Below are 19,265 nucleotides of genomic sequence, written 5' to 3'. Positions count from 1 at the left end.
ATACAACTTAACAAAGAAGGAAGGGCCCCACCCAGATGACCGAAGGGCGGCCGCCAATTGCCTCTGCGACTGAAGAAGTAGTCCCACTCATGTACTCGGTAATGTTCATTGACGACGGGGTCACTGACTGTGCGGCTTATGACGTCAGTCTAGAGTGTGCACTTATTGATGCAGGCTTGTGTGCATACACCTTTGAGTTGGAAATGCCACAGACTTCTAAAGTTGTACCTGACCATGTACGTATCACTCATGCAAAATGTACAAGTTGCTCACAACAACTGTCATAGATCCAACATAACGCATCACTCGCGAGGATGTATCACAAAGATCAGCTGTGGGAGTTATGAGCAGGTTAATCTTCTTGTTTACAGTATAAGTGCCATGACGATAGATAACACGCGAAATGCAATGCAAGTGCCACTTTGAACAAATTGTTTATTGGAACAATATTTTGGTGTTCGCAAACCAGTTCTGCAAAAGTCCACAGACATTGAGGTAATCAACTCAGCCTTGCTCAGCAGTCTGTTCGTCTACTGATTAGCTCCGATGCAAGAGCGACTGCCCCAGAAAGGCTTTTGTCCTGGGTTTGGTTCTCGAAGCAGAACAAGAAGCTTTTCTTTCACCTGTGTAGTTTCTATTGTGAAAAACTTGCATGGATTTCCTCTGCAGCTCTGTGCTACTTTCAGATGGATCAAATTTTTTCTTTTTCTTTTATGAGACTTTGTTTTTGTGCCATGAGCATGGGAAATTCTCGCACCAACAATGCTGACCTTCTAGCCTTATCAAGAACACCAAGGAAAAAAGATTTGCCTTAGTTATCAATCTTAGACAAAAACAACATTGGCACAAAAGTAAGAGCACTGTTTCAACGTCTTGAAGCGAAGTGCCGCAGCCACACTTTCTACAAATTACGTACCCTTGCTTAACAGCTTTTGCCAAAGGTAATTGGACAAACGCCAGTGAGCAGTTGCACCAGTGCCTGCCATGTTCATTAAAAACTTGCACCAATTTTTTCAATCTAATTCTTTTTCCTGTTTTTTTTCTCGTTAACCAAATTTACAGCCCATTCCCACCAGGGACAAGTTACTAAAATCGGCATTGTATTAAACTTGAAAAACTGCAAGGTTCATTTTGACCACCTGAGGCAATCAAAATTTTAAAAATTTACCTAATAATGGGGTTTCATGTGCCAAAGCTACGATATGATTATGAGGCATGACATAGTGAGGGACTCCGGATTAGTTTTGACCACCTGGGGTTCCTTTAACACGGACCTAAATCTAACTACATGGGTGTCTTGTGCATTTTGCCGCATCCATCGAAATGTGGCCACCATGTCTAGTAAGTGAACCTGCATTCTTGAACTTAGCGGCGCAACACCTTAATCACTAAGATACCACGGTGTTTGTGGTCAAAATTAGGTCAGCTACCTCAGGGTCTACAACATATAAAAAAAAAAATGATGACGTACCTAGGGACATTTCCACTATCTAGTTAAAGGGGCCCTGCAACACTTTTCCAAGTAATCGTCTAATGGCCTCATTAAAAGAGCTTACTATGGCCTCACGAATTGACTGCCGCAAAAATTTTTAGAATCCATCCAGTACGAGGGAAGTCACAGGGATTTGCCGCATGCTTTAAAGGGACACTAAAGGCAAATGACAATTTATGTCAGAGTGAAAGCTCAATGTATGACAATGTCTAAAACGGCAATATTATCAACAGCAGTGCCCTACTTACCGAGAAATTAAGCTAAATGCATCACACGATGAGCACCACGAGCGGGACATTTTTGGAAATGATCCCAATGATGTAAGAAAGTCCGACTACAATTAATCACTCGTAATCAAACTAGCTGCAATAAAAAAAAGAACCTTCCATGCATCAAGAGACGTAATAAAATGCTGCTTCTTCGTTTCTGTTCGATTCATGGAAAAAAGAACCTGTTTGGCGTTGCCATGGGGAACGGCGCGCGTAGTTCAAAGGTTCCATTTTCGCTGAACTGCGCTTCGCCCAGCGACCTGCATCGCTCACGCGGTCGCGTCTGAGTGGTAGTTTCGGTATCGCGTACCGCGTGTGTTTTGCGCGCTCGTGAAAGTCGCTCTGACAGAAAGTTCGACAAAATACCGCATGCATGTGATGTTGCCGGATACCTGAATGGCGCACGCCGCCGCGCAGTAAAGGCGGGCAACATTGGGCAGAGCAACAGTGACGTCAGGAAGACTGCTTTCAGGCGGGTGATTTGAATTGCGCTAACGCGATGCGGACCACTAAGAAGTGATTTTATTTCAGAATAAGCACTTCCCTGGCACAAAAGTAGCACTACGAGGTTTCTGGATCGCTATTTCAGCAATCAACGTCGGTTTAATATTTGCCTTTAGTGTCCCTTTAAGCGCTTTCTCTCCTTTTGTACCAGTGAGCGCGTTGAAAGCTACGCAGGGAGGGGGATGACAAGGGGGCAAGAAGATTCGTTCCTTTGTCAGCGCGTGTCATGACCTTGACAACTTTTGCATTTTTTCTTCGAACACGCAGCTTACTTTCAATGTGACCGTGCGGGCTTGTGGCGGCCACGGTAACTATGCAGCTCACGATGCCCAAATCAACCAAGGGCCATGGACTTTGGGTATATGGCGTCATTTGTAGAGAGAAGAGGGAGCGATTTCTAGCAGACTTTGAGAATTAATTGCAAATTCCAGGCAGTGCGCTGTGCTATATTGTTTGGCTTGCGTGTTCTCAGGAGCCTCGACTACCGATAAGCAGTGTTTTCTGACCACGCTGAAAAAGTGTTGCAGGGCCCCACTAAATTTGCCCACCTGGAGTGCTCAAAGTTAGTGGGATAACCGCTGCTACATACACCTAAGCATACATTGGCTAACTGTGGCCTCAGTTGTGATTGTAGCCTTTGTGTTTCTCCGTCATTCCTTCTTTTTGTTTTACAAGCTAAGAAACACTCTTGATTGGCTCAACTGAATTTAAGCTTAATCTTTTGCAGCTTGATTGATGCTTGGGCGACTGACAGCGAAATATCTTTTCCCAGCGAACATCTTGGCTCAACCCTAAATGAATCAAGGTCCTCAACAACCGTTGCTGGTGAGGCTGTGTACAGTTCGAGCCCGTTCCAAGCAATCATGAGGCCATTGTCAGAGCACAGCCTGGCAGGTGTGGCCACGAATGTGGCTCCCAGGTGGTCGCACATTTGTGCTAGTGCGTCTCTGAGCACACTGTTGCATGCCACACCACCCGCAACCACGACGGTTGGGGGCACCGTCGCCTCTTGCCTTGCTTCCTCGGAAGGCAGTGAAGGCAGCAGGCCCTGCCGTGAACAGAACTCTAACGCCCTCTGGGTGCGTCGGACCAAGTGCTGCACCGTGGCTCGCTGAACCGATGCGCATATGTCGCGCAGTTCGGGGACCAGTGCGTCTGCTTCGATACCTGCCAGTTACAAGGGGTGGAAGTAATGCAATACCTGCAGTTATACGAAGCTCAGAATAAATTTCGTCTGCACGACTTCTTAAGATTCAAGTGCGATTTGCATAGCAAATACTGCAAGACCATAGTACCTTGTACTTAGCCTTTGTTGCACTAAGTTCAGGCTTCTGTGAAACACTAACTTTGAGAGTAAAATGAACGAATTGGGACTTAATTAATTGCATGCTAACACTGCAGCACCTTGATGGTCATATTATCATTTATCATTAAAGATAAATTATAGGATTCATTAACGATTTGTTATAGGATAAATGAATTAATTGCTCACTGCAGCAGTGGAAGCGGGAATCAGAGAGCAAGATCTGCAGAGAACCAACAGGGCAAGGTCTCCTAGCAATGAGCAGTAAAATTATAAACATGCCATCGTTTACTTAACTAAGTGCCAGCTAAACTGCTGATGCATAATTTACTTGCCCTATGTGAGGGAGAGCTCCATCGTGATGACGCCACCTAAGAAGTCAAACTGCAAGCTCTCCTGTATTTACCTTAACAGAGCTAAGATTTCAGAGTTCCATTACAGGAATAGAAGACGGAACTAAGCCTAGGATGGGCAGTAAGCTAAGCCGCAAGACTGGCACTTGATGATTTCTACACGGTTCTGATCTTTCACATACATGTACAAATGGCTATCTCAGCAGTTTTTCCAGTCTAAGTTTTTCTTCGGTCAGCCTGTCACTAACTGAATGTGCATCTTATCATTTCTACATATAAAGGAAGAAAGAGCTAGCTACAAGTAAACCACACGTGCTCGAGGCTCTGAAAGCCTGTATAAAAATTGTGTGCATGGCAAAGACTCCTTAGCTCACCGTGTTGCTTTTCCAGGCGAATGATTTCTCTGAAAACAGAGTTCTTGAGGCCCGAGAATGAGAAGTCGCAGTTGCGGTAGTCCATCATGGGCTCTGGGAATGGGAAGGCATGAGGGTTGGCCCCGCGTGCCAGTAACTCAATCGCTGCACCTCCACTGATGAGGCGACACTCGGGCAGGTTGTGCAGCTTCAGTCGGCGGGCCACCTGTGGTGTTCAGTACCACAGCGAAAAGGTGAATCATGTCGTCATCGTAATAGCTTGTTACCGCTGAAAGATGGTCTCGCTCAGAGACGTGAAGTAACACCTGCCCTGTGTTGACCAAACCTACCTTACAGTACCCACAGAAAGAGAGCGAGAGTGAAGGAAAGACAGGGAGGTTACCTGGAAGAGAAGCTTCTGGTTTGCTACCCTACATTAAGAGGAAGAAAAAAGGAGAAAAGAAAGGTGGAATAGTGAAGGCATAAAGGAAGCATGCAAAAACAAAAAAAAGGAAAGAAATAGAGGAGGTGAGAAATCAGAGAATTATGGTCTCTCCTATAGTGCCTAAATTTTGCACTCCATCGAAGCATTCGTTGCCCTGACTGCATGTTCCATCTTTCTGCAGCAATCCTGTTGCTTCAGATAACTTTTTTCCTGGGCTAGTTGGCTGATTTTGTATTGAAAAGTCAAGTGAACATCAAGTAGGATGAGGTCGAAGGTAGAGATAAGCAAACAGGGTCAAAGTAGTGTTTATTTTGCATTAATTCATCTTTTCACTCATACTACTGTAATAGACCCACCAGTAGAGACTACACATGACATGGAACTCGCACGTTGGAGGTAAAGAGGGCAACATGACATTTAGCAGAGAACTGTGACGGGCTAGATGGACACTAATTATTCTTAGACCATCTTGATCAGTAGCCTAATTTATGTCCACAGCAGGATGATGGCATCTACCAGTGACTGATAATTACTGTTGCTTTTAATGGGCTGGCTTCATCCTATACCCGCAAGTTCATCAATTTCATCACATCAAGCAATCGTTGGCTGTTCTCAACTTCACATCACACCCATTGACACTCTGCATTTATAACAGATTACTGGTTATTTGCCTTGTACAATTTAGTGAAAAATAACCACCCTAAATACAATTGCAAATATGACTGCTATATGCTTCATAGCTTAGAGCAGGGGTCTCAAACTCACCTCGGCCAGTGGGCCTCAGTCACGAAATTTAGTCCCACAAGGGCCGGGAAAGTCAAGAAGGTTGTAGCAAAGGAGGGGGGGGGTGAATAAAATCACGCCTAACGATGCCATAAGAACGCCTTTCCTATATGTTATATATATGGGTTTATTCCATCCTTTTCTGTAGGGGATTTGACGCCAGGTTTTGAGAAGCATATCAATACTGACCTCCACAATAACTAAAATTTGGACGCCAATTCTTAAATATGGAGCTTTTGTTCCACAGTGATGTTTCAACCCATAGTGATCGCATGGAGTGCCTCACAAAAAAAAAAGCTTTAGTCTCTGCAGCTTACCCGAACAAAGCGTTATTAATCGCAACAAGCGATAAAATGACACGAGTACCATTCAGCAAAGTCTTAGCAAGGTCACAAAACATTATTCCTTGTGAAGCCAAGGGCTGCAAGCGGCCCGTAAGCCATGTGTTTGACAACCCTGGATTGGAGTCACGGCATTCCTGTTGCTGCTTTTGAAATTAATTAAAACTGAACAAGGACATGAAGGAGAATGCAAGTGGAGTGCAGAGGAGCTTTAGCACAACATACACACCAATGGCATGTGCCAAACATACCTTGTCCAAAGCCTCTCCTGGAGCATCGTCAATGGTTTGCCCCAACAGGACAAAATCGTCGATGGCACGCACCACTGCCAGCTGGCAGTGGCCACCAGACACTAGCAACACGAGGTAGGGAAACTCCACCCTGTGAAGTGCAGATAACAGTCTGAACTAAATGAATTGCAAATAACACAAACATACATGTGCAGAAGGGACATTCTTAAGCAGTTAGAAACAAGAGAGAGAGAGAGGGAAGCTTTGTGGGGAGAGAGATTAACTTAAGGTACCGTCATATATCCAGCTACCCTGCACTGAAGGAAGAAGAAGAGGGAAAAAGGGACAATGTGGCTGACGATAGCAACGTAAGACAGGGGCAAAACACGTAGTGGGCAAGTCAACTCATAGTCTAGAATAGAGGCCCATGCATTCTAAAAAGTCAAGAAAAGCACAGATGGCTTCAAAAATAGATTTACACTAAGGCTAAGGGTAATAATAATAATAATAATTGTAGGGGATTTACGCCCCAAAACCAGGATATGATTATGAGGGACACCGTAGTGGAGGGCTCCGGAAATTTCGACCACCTGGGACTCTTTAATGCGCACCTAAATCTAAGTATGCAGGCCTCTAGCATTTCGCCTACATCGAAATATGGCCATTGCGGCTGGGATTCGATCCCACGACCCTCAGGTCAGCAGTTGAGTGCCATAACCACTAGACCACTGTGGCACGTACTAAGATTAAGGGTGTAAACATTCTTTGGCAATGACTGGCAGTCAAGATGGACCAGTGCACATCGCTTGACTTCTGTCATACTTCTATGCACTGAATGTAGCTACACAGAATACAATGCCATAACACTGGTGCTGATGCATCACAGCTTGAAACAAAAAAGATTCAAGCCTAAGCAATTTGACCTGCCTCAAGATTGAAAGTGTAAACATGACTAGGGCTGCTAGGCACTATACACCGACCATTGTTCTGCTCTAAATAAAGTTTTTTTTTATGTATGGGCTAATACAGCAAGCACAAAAACAATTTCACACAATGAAAATTAGCTGCTGATGCTAAGTTAGCACATTAGTTTAGTTTGTACACTGTTAAGACTACAATGAATATGTCAAATAAGGTAAACCATAATTTATGTATAATGAATAGATTTAATATAACAGTAAAGTTTCTGGCCAGTTTCTGAAATTTTGCACGCAGGTACCGCATGTTTTAGGAGGTGCATAATTTCTGAATAGTAGTACTGAAGGTGAGATAACTAATATTTATTCTCCAACCAAAGTTACGAAAACACGTAAAAACCCGACGTTTCGGAACCAGCTTTGTTCCTTCCTCAGGGGGGACTGCGGCGGCTTGGCAGCGGCCTCTTTAAGGCACTCTCGCGGCGGTTAACGTACTGAAGGTGCGTTTTTTTTTTTTCTGATAACAGAAATGTCAATATTTCCTAACTTTTCGTGGCACTTCTGCTCATATCAAAGGTAATTTTGAAAGGCCATGGAGGCTGCCATATATACACATTATCACAAGGTCATCTTCATGCATGGTATAAAATTTCTTAATGGGTAGTCCTTCAAAGTCCACCAATTAATGACCAATTATCAGATTTCTATGTAGATATAACTATAAATCACCAACTGTAGTAGCTTATCATATCGTATCGTGAGTTTTGCATGTAAAACGTCAGAATTTATATGAATTTATATAATAGCCATAACTAATAGTAAATGAAAGAGAGAGCTGAAAGAACCTGACATGGAGGTTCTATGGTAAAGGCACTGTGTAGCTCAGCATAAGGTCATGGGTTTGATTTCAGCCACGGTAGTCACGTACAAATGTGAGCACAAAATTGGAGTGTACCGTGCCTTGGGGGCACAGTGAAGAATCCTAGATGGTGTAAGTTAGTCCAGAGCCACACTATGCAGCCTCAAGACTTTAGGTCCCGCAATTAATTTTTTTTTACACTTCACAGAGATACCACTTGCCTGTGTTGCAGCCGAACAGCCGTTGCATGAGCTTCCATGTGGTGCACGGGAATGAGCGGCTTGCCGTACTTGCGAGCTAGGTCACGAGCAAAGTCAAAGCCCACACGCAATGAAAGCGCCATGCCAGGGCGCGTTGTTACAGCAATGGCCGTCATCTCCTGCAGATGTGGTTGCACAGGCAAACAATACCAAAAAACCTGTGATATTTATGCAAGCTAATGGGAATCTGTGCCTTCCAGACGTATCAAGCCGTTACAATTGAACCTCGTTACACTGAAGTTGCATAAGAACAAACAATACATTAGTTACATATACTGTATTAGTTATAAGCATAAATTATTTACGTGCTGCTATTGGCAAGGAAAAGTTCATATTAATGTCATAGCCAATAGTTCATATTTATGTTTGTTAAAACGAGATTTCATTGTGTATCCACTAACCAGGCTATGGGTAATAGTTAACGGTACATTAATGTATGCAATCATGAACAAACGAAATGTGAGTGAGCTAGAGCTGCTAGAATGCATCATCGATTGGCCCTTTTGCCACATCTCAAAATGGCTGCTTATCTTTGACCTGTGCATAAATCTTGGCAACATATCACTTTTGGTAGCTGGATATACAGCACAGTGAATTGTACACCTGACTAATCACTTGTAAGAGCTTTGTACTTTTGAGTTTATACATCCTTTGTATTAGGCAGCAATACTGCGAATTCTATGTGCCTCGTGTCATTGCCTGCATTTAATAACATTTTAGCCACCTGATGTACATATGAACATGCTGTGAAGCAATCGTGTTTAAGGTGGAATCAGCATAATATAATAAGCTGGTATATTCACAGGATGCATCAGAACTGAATAGATAGTTGTACATGTTTTTATTATTTGTTTGGATTTACAGTCCTTTTATAACGTATTTTCAATACACTCTTCTGCGATGCTGAAATAAAGAACTTTGCTTCCACGTTTCCAGACGGCGCCTTTTTTAAAGATTATATTCTTCACATTCAGTTCTTGTTGTCCATTGCATCTCTTTGTTGGTTGCTGGTATGATCAGGTTGTAGGCATTTACACCAGTGACTTTTTTTTTTCATGAAATCCAAATAAGTTCATCAGCCAAAGGCAACATGCAAAAAAGAGCTTCAAACTAAATCTGCCTGTCAATGCAACTATTTGCTACTGGAGCCACGCAATGCAGTGTAACAATATCAAGTTGGCCACTAAAGCCAGCTCCATTCTCTTACGCCAGACACATGTCTGCTAAGCACACGGGGCACATGACAGGCGTGATGTGCAGAGGGAATTGGCGCGTATTCCTAGTGATTGCTAAGTATGCCCTTAAAGTGAGTTATGAAAAACTGATTTGCATGTTTGCCGTAGCAGAACTTTTCCATATCTCACCTCCAATGGAACAGGACACTGCTTAAGAGCATCTTGAGCAACTTGGGCAATGTTTTCCGCGTGCATGTCTCGCGCAATGGGAGGAATGATGCCGCCGTACCTTCGAAGTTGTAAATAAAACATACATTAATGAATGTGCGATTTTCACACAGGTCTGAAGAATGAAACCAGTAACAAAACGGATAAAATAGTGCATGCATCAACAGGACAATAGCGCTCGTATGCACAGCATATGCATGTGAAAAGCGCATATTTTCTTCGTTTCTACAAATTCAAGAGCGCTGAAATGCACGAGGCTGCACTTCAAATGTTGTCGCATTCTGAACCACGCGCCAGATAACTGCGTGCAATGCCACAGCTAGTCGGTTTAAAGTTATATTCAAACTTCTCGCCCAGCTCTTACTTACTCAAGCTTGGTGGATGGAACGTGAGTTACGTTTTAACTGTACGTACCCACCTATTCACCAAACGCTAACCACGCGACATCTAAAAACCGCCTCAAATTATGCTTTTTATTTCGCATACACGTCGACAGAGACACCGCATGAACACACTCACTCAATGTGCTTTGCCAGCTGAGAGTGGGCTGCTACGCCAAGGATGTTTCTTTCGTCATCAACGATACCAACCGCTGTGTCGTCGCAACTCGTCTCAATTCCCAATACGATTGATCTGCCGCTCGTACTGTAGGCGGCACAATGTCCTGTATGCTTCGAACATCGCACACGTTGGTGTGGCGAACCGCGGCCGAGGTTCATCCAACACCAACGACGGAGAACGTGGCGGATCATTTCCGTTCTTGTCCACTTACTACGTAAGCATGGAACATATGACACTACCGCGAGCTAACTTTTCCTATTTGCGTGAGCGAGACACTCATGACAGCACGCACGGATCCACATCACAGGTGCAAGCGCACATGCATGCGCGCATGCCACGACCGCCATAGAGCGTCCGTAGCAACGGTCGTCTAGCAATAACCATAAAGCATGGAGGAATATGCTTACTGTGGCGCGAACAATACCCCTAATTCAGAGAAAATTTAGAGAAGCACTCGTCGATCCTCGTTCTATTGAGTAGTACCAGCTGTGGCGCGAAAACAAAACTGTAGTTGGTGTTGTAGAACTCGTAATTGTCGAAATTTTATTTGGTTGCAATGATTCCACAGGCCATTTCCCAAAAGATGGAGGGAAGCTTTCCGCTGCAACAAGCACGAAGAAAGCAAAGAAGCTGGTAACAAGTGGTGAAGGTGACCTGCGCGGTCGCATGGGCGATGAATACTGGCAGTAAAGGTGGGTATGGTTAGATACTTCGAGACGAAGTGCACAATTACTGGTTGAAGCAGCGGAAACGAAGCAAAAAAAAAAAAAAAGAGGGACAAAGGGGGGTCGGAGTAGGACAGAGTCCTTTGGCCCCTAGTTTTTTCAGTTCCGTTGCTCGAACGAGTACGAGCCATGAACCAACTAGCTCAGGTGAATACCGCTTGTACACAATTCCGTTTATAACAGGGGCGTAGCCATGGGGGGGGGGGGGGGGGGGGGGGAATTTTTCAGTTTTGCTTGCGTATATATACACGCGCACATACAAACTCACGCACGAACATACATAAAGTGTGGTTGAACCCACCCCCCCCGAAAAAAATTTCTGGCTACGCCCCTGGTTTATAAGTTAACAAGGATGATGCCTACCGCAGGGCTTTTAGGCTGCAAATGCGTAGGTGGCGTCGCACTTTTAACTTACGTTTTATGATAATTTAAGGAAAAGCGCTTTACTGTTTGAAGCAAGGTCGGGTTGTCTTAGAACGCGTAGTTATAAAGCGAGATTCAGTAAAGAAGAACAATGCACATGCTGTGGGGAAGCTAAGGAAACGACGGAGCATATTCTGATTGAATGCGGAAATGTCCACCCAGGTGTACGCTTGGGCAGGAGCCTACATGAAGCCTTGGGTTTTAGGGACAACAATGGAAATGTGAATACGTCCGCGATAGAAATTAAGTAAAATACGGTTAGAGTCTTGGTGGCACAAAACTACAGAGAAAGCACAAAAATAAATAGTAGAAAAAGTAAGGACATTCTGCCGTAAGGGTAGAGAACTGGGCTGTGAATTTGTTTTTTTTTTCTGTAGTAAGATCGATTTAGTCGAAGTAGAACAGGCATTAGGCCAACATAAAAGAAAAAAGTAGTTTTTTTTTTGTCAGGCTGGCACACGTCACCGCCACATTATAAAGGGGATGTTCATAGCATCCATCCATCCATGTAGTGTGATTTGAGCAAACGTGAACGTAAAGAGATTAAAAACTTTGGATGCATTTGAATATATTCTATATAGCAAACATTCTTCCTCACAAGTAGTTTCATTTCTCCACTGGCTGGCTGGTGACTGTACGAGGTAGTTGGCATTACTGTCCCCCTCTAATGAAAAGCACTACTGCAATGCTGGGCTGCCTCAGATCTTTAGTGTATTGTATGGCACGCCTTTTTGTGGAGTGGTTTTTGCTACGTCCAGTCATACCTCTTCCGTGTCATACACTCTGTCGCAAATTTTTGTCGCATTTATGACCTACCTGGTCTGCGTCTTGCATACCTGAAAGCTCGATCGTATTATCTTGCGCCAGAGGTGTACAAAGAAAATACAAAGTTAGGATGTGGTTGCAGTTTCTGTGCAAGTGGCATAAACTGTAACAATGTCGTGCCTTGTTTTGTCACCCACCCATGTTGGCATAATACACATGTTCATATATGCAGAGATTAACACACAGAGAACATTGGTGGTTGACAGAATTGTCTTTTAATCACTCTATTATTATCACTGGCATCAACACCTTCCTGCAAGCACATTGTCCTCCTTTAGAAGACACCAGCTCCATCACTTCATTTCCTCGAAGTGCTTCGATGTTTTCCTTTGCTGCTGGATTTCAACAAATTTTCTTTTAAGTCACTGCAACATAATCTCTGCGACGCCAAGCACCTGGGCGCATTGTCTCAGCTGGGTCCGCGAAGAATCGGGGAAGGATGGCGGAGGAGAGATGAGCAGGTCGCAAGATGTCGACGTTCCTTCTACCTACACGGCATAAATTACATAGAGGACATGGCACATTTTAATTAAGCGTGCTCAGAGCAACATCAAGTGTGGCCTCTCGAGTAGATGCTTGAAGTGTTGGAGCCACTGCGCACCAACGGCACCATCGACGACGCGGTGGTCACAGCTCAGGGTCACTGACATCACCTTAGCCGTCCTGTACCTAAAGGAGACGGAAAAAGAGAACCTTTAACACACATATTCAGGATCACTTTTATATATTATAGTCAACACAGCAAATAACAGAGAAACGTGTATGCTATAACACTTCCATAATAAAATATGTCAATTTAGGGCTAACACCCATACTTTCATTTTGCAGTCTCCAGTTCAAGTGAGACAGGCATGATTCTGGTTCGTACACTTGGATCACAGCTCATATCATCTTTAGCGATAAGATTCACAGCGACGCCATATCACACGTTCAAGTAATAGTAGTGCCTTTACTTCAAAGTTTCCCGAACGTGTTTCGTTACACGAGTAGTGCATGCTTCCACCGTTTTCATTCTATCGTTCTTATCTGTTCTGCTTGCAACAATATTATTATGCATTGCTTTGTAGAGTAGGCCCTTGTGTGTGTGAAGAGGGAACTGTTCATTCAGAGGCCTTAGGTGCAGTGATGTGGCTGCTCAGGCATACCTTGATCACGAGTGCAAGGTGATGTTGCTAAGGGTTTCTCAACATGCCTAGCTGACAATGGTTGAAGTTTTTATGGAATACTATACTACTTTGAGCCACTGCCATAAAGTTGGCAATAGGCATGTCAACATCAATGTCCTTATTTTGGACGTACTCCAGGCAGGCATGCTGCATGTTTCGCAACTACAACCTGTGTTACAAACACACATAAGATGGGATACCTCTGGAAGCTTACTTCCTTCATTATCTACAAATGTGTGGAAAACAAGGAAAAATGACAGTGGGAACACTGCTTGAAGGTGATAAACCATGTGCCTTCAGCTGCAGTTGCTACAGTGAAATCTCGACTGTACGAGCTTGAGGGGACCACGCAAAACCGTCGTACAATCGAAAAACTAAGATATAGGCAGTGACACTCAGCCTTGCCAAAAAAAAATGGGTACAGACCACCTGAATAAGCCCAGGGCACAACCCTGTGCTTCTCCAAGGAAGGTAAATTACATTATATTGAAAATGGCAGCTAAGCATTTAGTCAAAAGAGGTGCGAGTGAATCTTTATTCTCAACTTTAAAAAAATTGAATCCAACGTGCATCTTTTTCCCGATAAAACGCGTCCGAAAATTGCCTGTGCGTGAAAACGAAACCAACACAGCAATGGCAACAGCTGCCCGTTAGAAGAGTCAGATACAGTGCCATCGCCATCACATAATGGCAACGGAGCACATTCTGTTACAAGTTCGTATAGGAATGCTTTCGTGTGCGACTGAGCTGTGCGCATTGCATTTGTGCCCTTGTGAAGTGTAATAGGGGATGTGCCGCTGTTATTATGAACGCTCACGTTAAGGGAAAGTTATTTTGCCCGGTGAAGATAGCTGTGTCGTGTCCTTTTGCGTGCTTGAGGCCTATGACTGAGTGGCGCAAACAAAGGGAGCAGATCTTCAGCTGTATGTCTGCCAACCAGGAAAAGTTTCCATGGGCCGAAAACGTGAAAATATCTGGATCTCAAAGACGAGCTTTCTGACCAGCTGAAGTTAATTCGTGTGGATAGAGCTTCTCTAGGTGACGGCCCTGGATATGCACCTGATCAAGGCGTGTCCAGGAGCGTTCTTAAAGGCAGGAAAACTGGATCACAGAAGCACATGAACTGCCAGGAGAATAAATTTTCCATTCTAAGAAGGCATACTGTCTCACTCTCTCTACTTTTTTAATCGTCAACCTAGGGGCACGTGAGTTTTTATTTTGCACCCGCGAATATTTGGTCGGCGTTAGATTCAAGTAAAAAAAGGCAATTTCTTTTCTTGGACAGTAATGGAGAGTCGTCGCAAGATGTGGGGTCAGCGCAAGATTGCATCATATGTATAACCGAGGTTTTTAATACATTATTTCTGTGGGGGTTTTGCTGGGACCAAACCAATTCGTCGTAAAATACGAGTCTTCAGAAAACCAGGGGACATATAATCGCGGTTCCACTGTATTTGTTTCACTAAAACTACTACAATAGGTAGCCACTGCTTCTGCAATGGCATTGTAAGGGTTGTAGAGCTTACTTAAACAATTAACGTGAGAGTTTGGGCGAGTTGGTAGTTCATCGTAATGGAAATTTCAACAGCGCGGGAATAAACACGAAGCACGAAAAGAGAGCTGACCTGACTGTGTCAGCTCTCTTTTCGTGCTTCGTGTTTATTCCTGCGCTGTTGAAATTTCCATTACTTAAACAATCCAGGAGCACATTATATCTCACAAGGGGATAGTAAAGAAGTGAACATACCCTGTACTGCTTTCGTCGTCTGGTATAAGTGTATCTTCAGTGCTGCCAACTGCTAATATGCAGGCCTGCATGAAGGAAATATGCGGCACAGTATTAGTAAGCGGTGCCAATTGATCGTGTCATGAATTTGCTCACTAACACTATGCTGTTTAATGGCGCCATTTGAAAAAAGCAAAAGTGCAAACAGAGGAAGTTGATGTGCATCAGTCCTTCTAAAATCAGAAAATCGTGTGCACCAAAAAATTACTCTTACAGAGGATATTGTATATGGGCTCAATACATGCATCGCCAACTTCAGCATTGATCCTGGTGTACATTAGAGGGCCTGCAACACTTTTTGAACATAGAAGATGCCGACAATCGGTAGTTGAGGCTTCTGCGAACGTGTGAGCCAAACATTATCGTGCAGCACACGGCAGGGAATTTACAATTAAATTTCAGAGTCAGCTGGAAATCATTCGCTCTTCTCTCAACAAATGATGCCATATAACCAAAATCAACTGTGTCACATGCCCAAAAGACATGGTCATTGGCCGATTTGAACGTCGTGAGCTGCATGGTTAGCGCGGTTCACGTTGCGGCCAAGTGAGTCGCTTGCAGTGCGTTCAAAGAAAACAAGACAGCAAAGTGTTTGAGGTCATGACGCGTGCTGACGTGCGGACATAGGTTTTTGCCTCCTTGTCATTCCTGCCCCTTCCCCCATGCGTAGCTTTCAGCGCGCTCACTAGCATGAAAAGAGAGAGAGAAAGAGCATGTGACAAATCTCTCTAACTCCTCTCGTACTTGACGGATTCTAAAAATTATTGCGGCAGTCGATTAGTGAGGCAATAAACCCTGATATGGATGTCATTTGATGATTACTTGAAAAAGTTTTGCAGGGCCCCTTAAGGGATCACATGGGTGGATATTGCCACGCCCACTTCTTGTTTTATTTTGATGTATTCGGGTTTGACCAGCAAGGACGGTTATCAACGCTCGACGCTGTCCGCGAAGCAGTGTTCGAGAAGCTTCGCGATTGTAGTAGATCGTTTTGTTAAGATTGCGCGCCGCACGCAAATGTTCCGGCTTTGTCGAGAGATAACGCCGCCACCAGCGATATCGCTAGAAAGTTTGATAGCGCCTGTATAAAAGCCGACGCGCTTGACCGCTTGTCAGTTGATCGACGGTCAACGCTCTGTTCGCCACTATCAGTGTACTGCTGTCGTTTGACTTTCAGTTTCCTGGCCACAAGTTCGGCCAAATAAAGATTCATCTCAGACGTGCTGACTGCTGCCTTCATCGACGTCACGACCACGTGACAATATAATAGATTACTGTGTTGGCACTCGTTTCCAGCTGAATTCTGGCCTAAATTTTTCGTGCTTTTGCTAGGCAGGAGAAAAAAATATGCTGACAAAAAAAAGGCAGTGCAAAAATGGTGACTTTAAATTGTGCATGTAGTCAAACCTCGCTGTAACAAAGTCTCATCAGACTTAAAATTGCATTCATTATTGTTAATATCCACTAAGCGTACAGAGAATCAGCAAAAACCAAAAAGGAAAAGGTGATCAGCTCTGTGAGATAGAATTGCAATCAAGATGCCTCGACAAGCCAGCAAATGGCCTCCTGCGGATTCTGGTGACCTGATGGCACCCTGCCATGCATATATGAGGCATGACAACGACGATAAGTTACATACATGCATTCTTCGCTGCTACAAATACACAGCTGTACAATCAATGTAGTCACACAGTGCTAGCAACTTGTTGCCTTGCAATCTATGGTCCAACCAGGCCAAGCTACAATGGAGGGGATAACACATGAATCTGTACTTCGCTACTATGGCCGCTGGTATAGCCCATGCATTAGACCAGAACAAGCCTTTCCAAGGTAAAGCTTTATCGATAACATTACCAACCTAATTTTAGAATTGATTCTTTATATCCATAATTTGTTATATCTATATTCATTATATTGTCGCGGCAAAATCAAGACGCTCACCGGTACAACACCCATCATAGAACTGTAACGTACGAGCCTGGCGACCTAGTCTGGGTTTCGATCCCCATACGTCAACGAGGGCGCTCCGAGAAATTGTTATGCGATACTTTGGACCCTACCGAGTTCTTCATCGCCTCGGTGAAGTCAACTACGAAGTTGTCCCAGCAGACACATCGCACCATTCCCGTAGACTACGCTCCTCGGATGTTGTTCATGTCTCCAGGATGAAGCCGTACCATTCCCGTTGACTGCAAGTCACGCACTTTGTGGTGCGGAGCCTGCCTTCAGGACCATTGTGCAGTTATTTCCCATTTCTTTTATCTCGCCCTTGTGCTGTGCAACAGACACGTTCTTTTTTTTTTTTTTGGCAACGCTTTCACTGTTACTGTCTCCTTTTTTGTCTGTTTTCATGTCTTTTTTTTTTCTGGGGAGAGTATAATGCCACGCGCTAGTGGTGGCAGAAGAAGAGAGCGACGAAGTTGGTGGCTGTTGTGGCCGAAAGTAAACAGCTGGTCGCTTCGAGTTCCCTTTGTGTCGTTTCTTCTCGCGACAGACTGGTGGAGGTGCGGGTTGAGCTTCACCTGTATAGCGTACTGCACGTTTAGTACCCCGAGGATGATTGCACAGGACATTTTATGCCCTGCTAATAATGTAACAAAGTGCTGCTTCAGTTGCAGCAGAGAAAATGGCAAACCTGAGGTGGGTTGATAATGGCCGAGAAGTTCTTGACGCCAAACATTCCCAGGTTCGACACTGTAATGGTGCCACCCTGCAAGAGACCGAACAGTAACCTTATTCAACTCTGACAGGGCTCATGGTTCATTGGCGACAGCACGTGATGCCAGTGTTACGCTTATGAATTCGATTTTATCTTTTGGTCAGTTTTCTACCCTTTAAACAGCCATCTTTAACTAAGGCAGATTTCAGTGTTATGAGCATTTATTCTGCATTATTCTAATCTTAGTGCTTCAGTATAAACTCATCTGAGTTGCTCCATGGTTAGACTGTTAAATATAAAAAGAAAGAAAAATTGACAGGCAAGCTGCATTTCCTATTGAAAAGAAACATTACCTCCAAGTAATGTGTGTGCTTTGCACAGGTTCGGCTGCATTAAGCGGAAACACCTCATTAATATTCAAGATTTTGTAGCGGCTGGTGTTTACTCAAAAATGCATAAGACTACTTTTTCATTCATTGACATGGTCATTAGGTATCGTATAAGGCACGTTTCCTGAGCAATCTAACAGAAGAAATGAAGTTATATCAGCCTGATATAAGTTCATCTGGAATGCAGACAAAACTGCACATGCACATAAAGCAGGTCTGTTTCTTAGCAGTCAAATATGCATGGTCTAACCCATTCCACGTATCTTTATTTTTAAACCGTTCAGAATTGGGAAACATCAGAAAATAGCAGAGATGCAACTTCATGATATTTTGTAGCTACAGTACTTTGCATGTGCATGGTAATACATGTGCCAGCTGTGGCCACTAGACTTTCCTTCCGAATTGTTATCCAACGTCACACAGCGCAGCTACCAAAAGCCAACCGGTTTAAATTGGCAAAGGGAGCTTGAACTATTCAGACACAAATATTAGGCAAATTTAGGAAGCAAGTTCAGCCTGCCCAGAATACGATATGGGGTATGTGCACCATCAATATTACCTGAAATTCGTGAGGCTGCAATGTCCTCTCCCTCGCCTTCGCAGCCAATGCCTTTGTTTCTTGGCAGATTTCCGCAAGCCCCTGAAAAATAATTTGCCATCAAAGAACAATTTGAGATACTATCTGTCAAGGAGGACTTCACATTTTGTAGCCTTCTGTGACAGCCTTCTTCGCATGACTATCAAGTAGAGCTGTGCGAATAGCAAAATTTTGGGTGCGAAGCGAATTCGAATATTGAAGTGTGAGTGCGAATCGAATCAAATATTTTTCGAATACTTCGAAGCGAAATTCCAGAAAAAAAAAGTTAGAGAGGATTCCTAAGCGTATTCTTATGAGATAGCAACATGAAAGTGTTGCTTTTCGCTAGGTTGATGAAGCACTGGCGGGGTGGTGTTTCATAGTTGTCTTATCAAGAATGAGGCAATGTAGAGGCCGAATTCTATTATGTACATGATTTGGTGCAACCAAAGTGTGCCGACAAACACTTTCCATGTGAGAGGCAAAGATGCCATTCCTCAGGCCTCTCCTCCTCTTTCAACTTCTGTGGAAGCCCAACTGATGTGGTGGACAAGGGTGTGCTCCCTTCAAGTCCAGAGTTCCAAATCTGCCTCGAAGATGTTGATATTGTAACGCGGCGCTGAAAGGAGGAGGAAGAAGAGG

General features: G+C 43.9%; 2 protein-coding genes across 2 annotated transcripts; both read right to left on the bottom strand.

Annotated features, from left to right (window-relative positions):
* Positions 1 to 295: 295 nt before the first annotated feature.
* LOC119383164 (tRNA N6-adenosine threonylcarbamoyltransferase, mitochondrial) lies at positions 296 to 10,414 on the bottom strand. Its single transcript, XM_037651185.2, has 6 exons — positions 10,032 to 10,414; positions 9,474 to 9,573; positions 8,071 to 8,228; positions 6,095 to 6,224; positions 4,296 to 4,500; positions 296 to 3,432 (listed from the first exon to the last, which is right to left on the bottom strand). Exons 1-6 carry the CDS (start codon positions 10,262 to 10,264, stop codon positions 2,963 to 2,965), a joined length of 1,296 nt encoding a protein of 431 aa, XP_037507113.1. The 5' UTR covers positions 10,265 to 10,414; the 3' UTR covers positions 296 to 2,962.
* Positions 10,415 to 12,238: 1,824 nt separating this feature from the next.
* Positions 12,239 to 18,701, bottom strand: LOC119383163 (dihydrolipoyllysine-residue acetyltransferase component of pyruvate dehydrogenase complex, mitochondrial-like; the record flags this gene model as incomplete). Its single annotated transcript, XM_037651184.2, has 4 exons — positions 12,239 to 12,715; positions 14,960 to 15,024; positions 17,634 to 17,708; positions 18,606 to 18,701. Coding segments are annotated over 4 exons (366 nt in total), but the record flags the coding sequence as incomplete, so codon positions are not given.
* Between the last annotated feature and the right edge of the window lie 564 nt (positions 18,702 to 19,265).

The sequence above is a fragment of the Rhipicephalus sanguineus genome, chromosome 2 (assembly GCF_013339695.2).
Source record: "Rhipicephalus sanguineus isolate Rsan-2018 chromosome 2, BIME_Rsan_1.4, whole genome shotgun sequence".
NCBI lineage: Eukaryota > Metazoa > Arthropoda > Arachnida > Ixodida > Ixodidae > Rhipicephalus > Rhipicephalus sanguineus.
The sequence above is the reverse complement of the archived record's forward strand: the minus strand, read 5'-3'. Positions and strand labels throughout refer to the sequence as shown.

Excerpts from the sequence above, each read along its gene's own strand:
- LOC119383164 (XM_037651185.2), bottom strand. The coding sequence starts at position 10,264 with ATGATCCGCCACGTTCTCCGTCGTTGGTGTTGGATGAACCTCGGCCGC. Across the intron at positions 8,229-9,473 it reads AGTGTCCTGTTCCATTGGAG|GAGATGACGGCCATTGCTGT; the intron begins GTGAGATATGGA and ends CCACATCTGCAG. Across the intron at positions 3,433-4,295 it reads TCGCCTGGAAAAGCAACACG|GTATCGAAGCAGACGCACTG; the intron begins GTGAGCTAAGGA and ends TGTAACTGGCAG.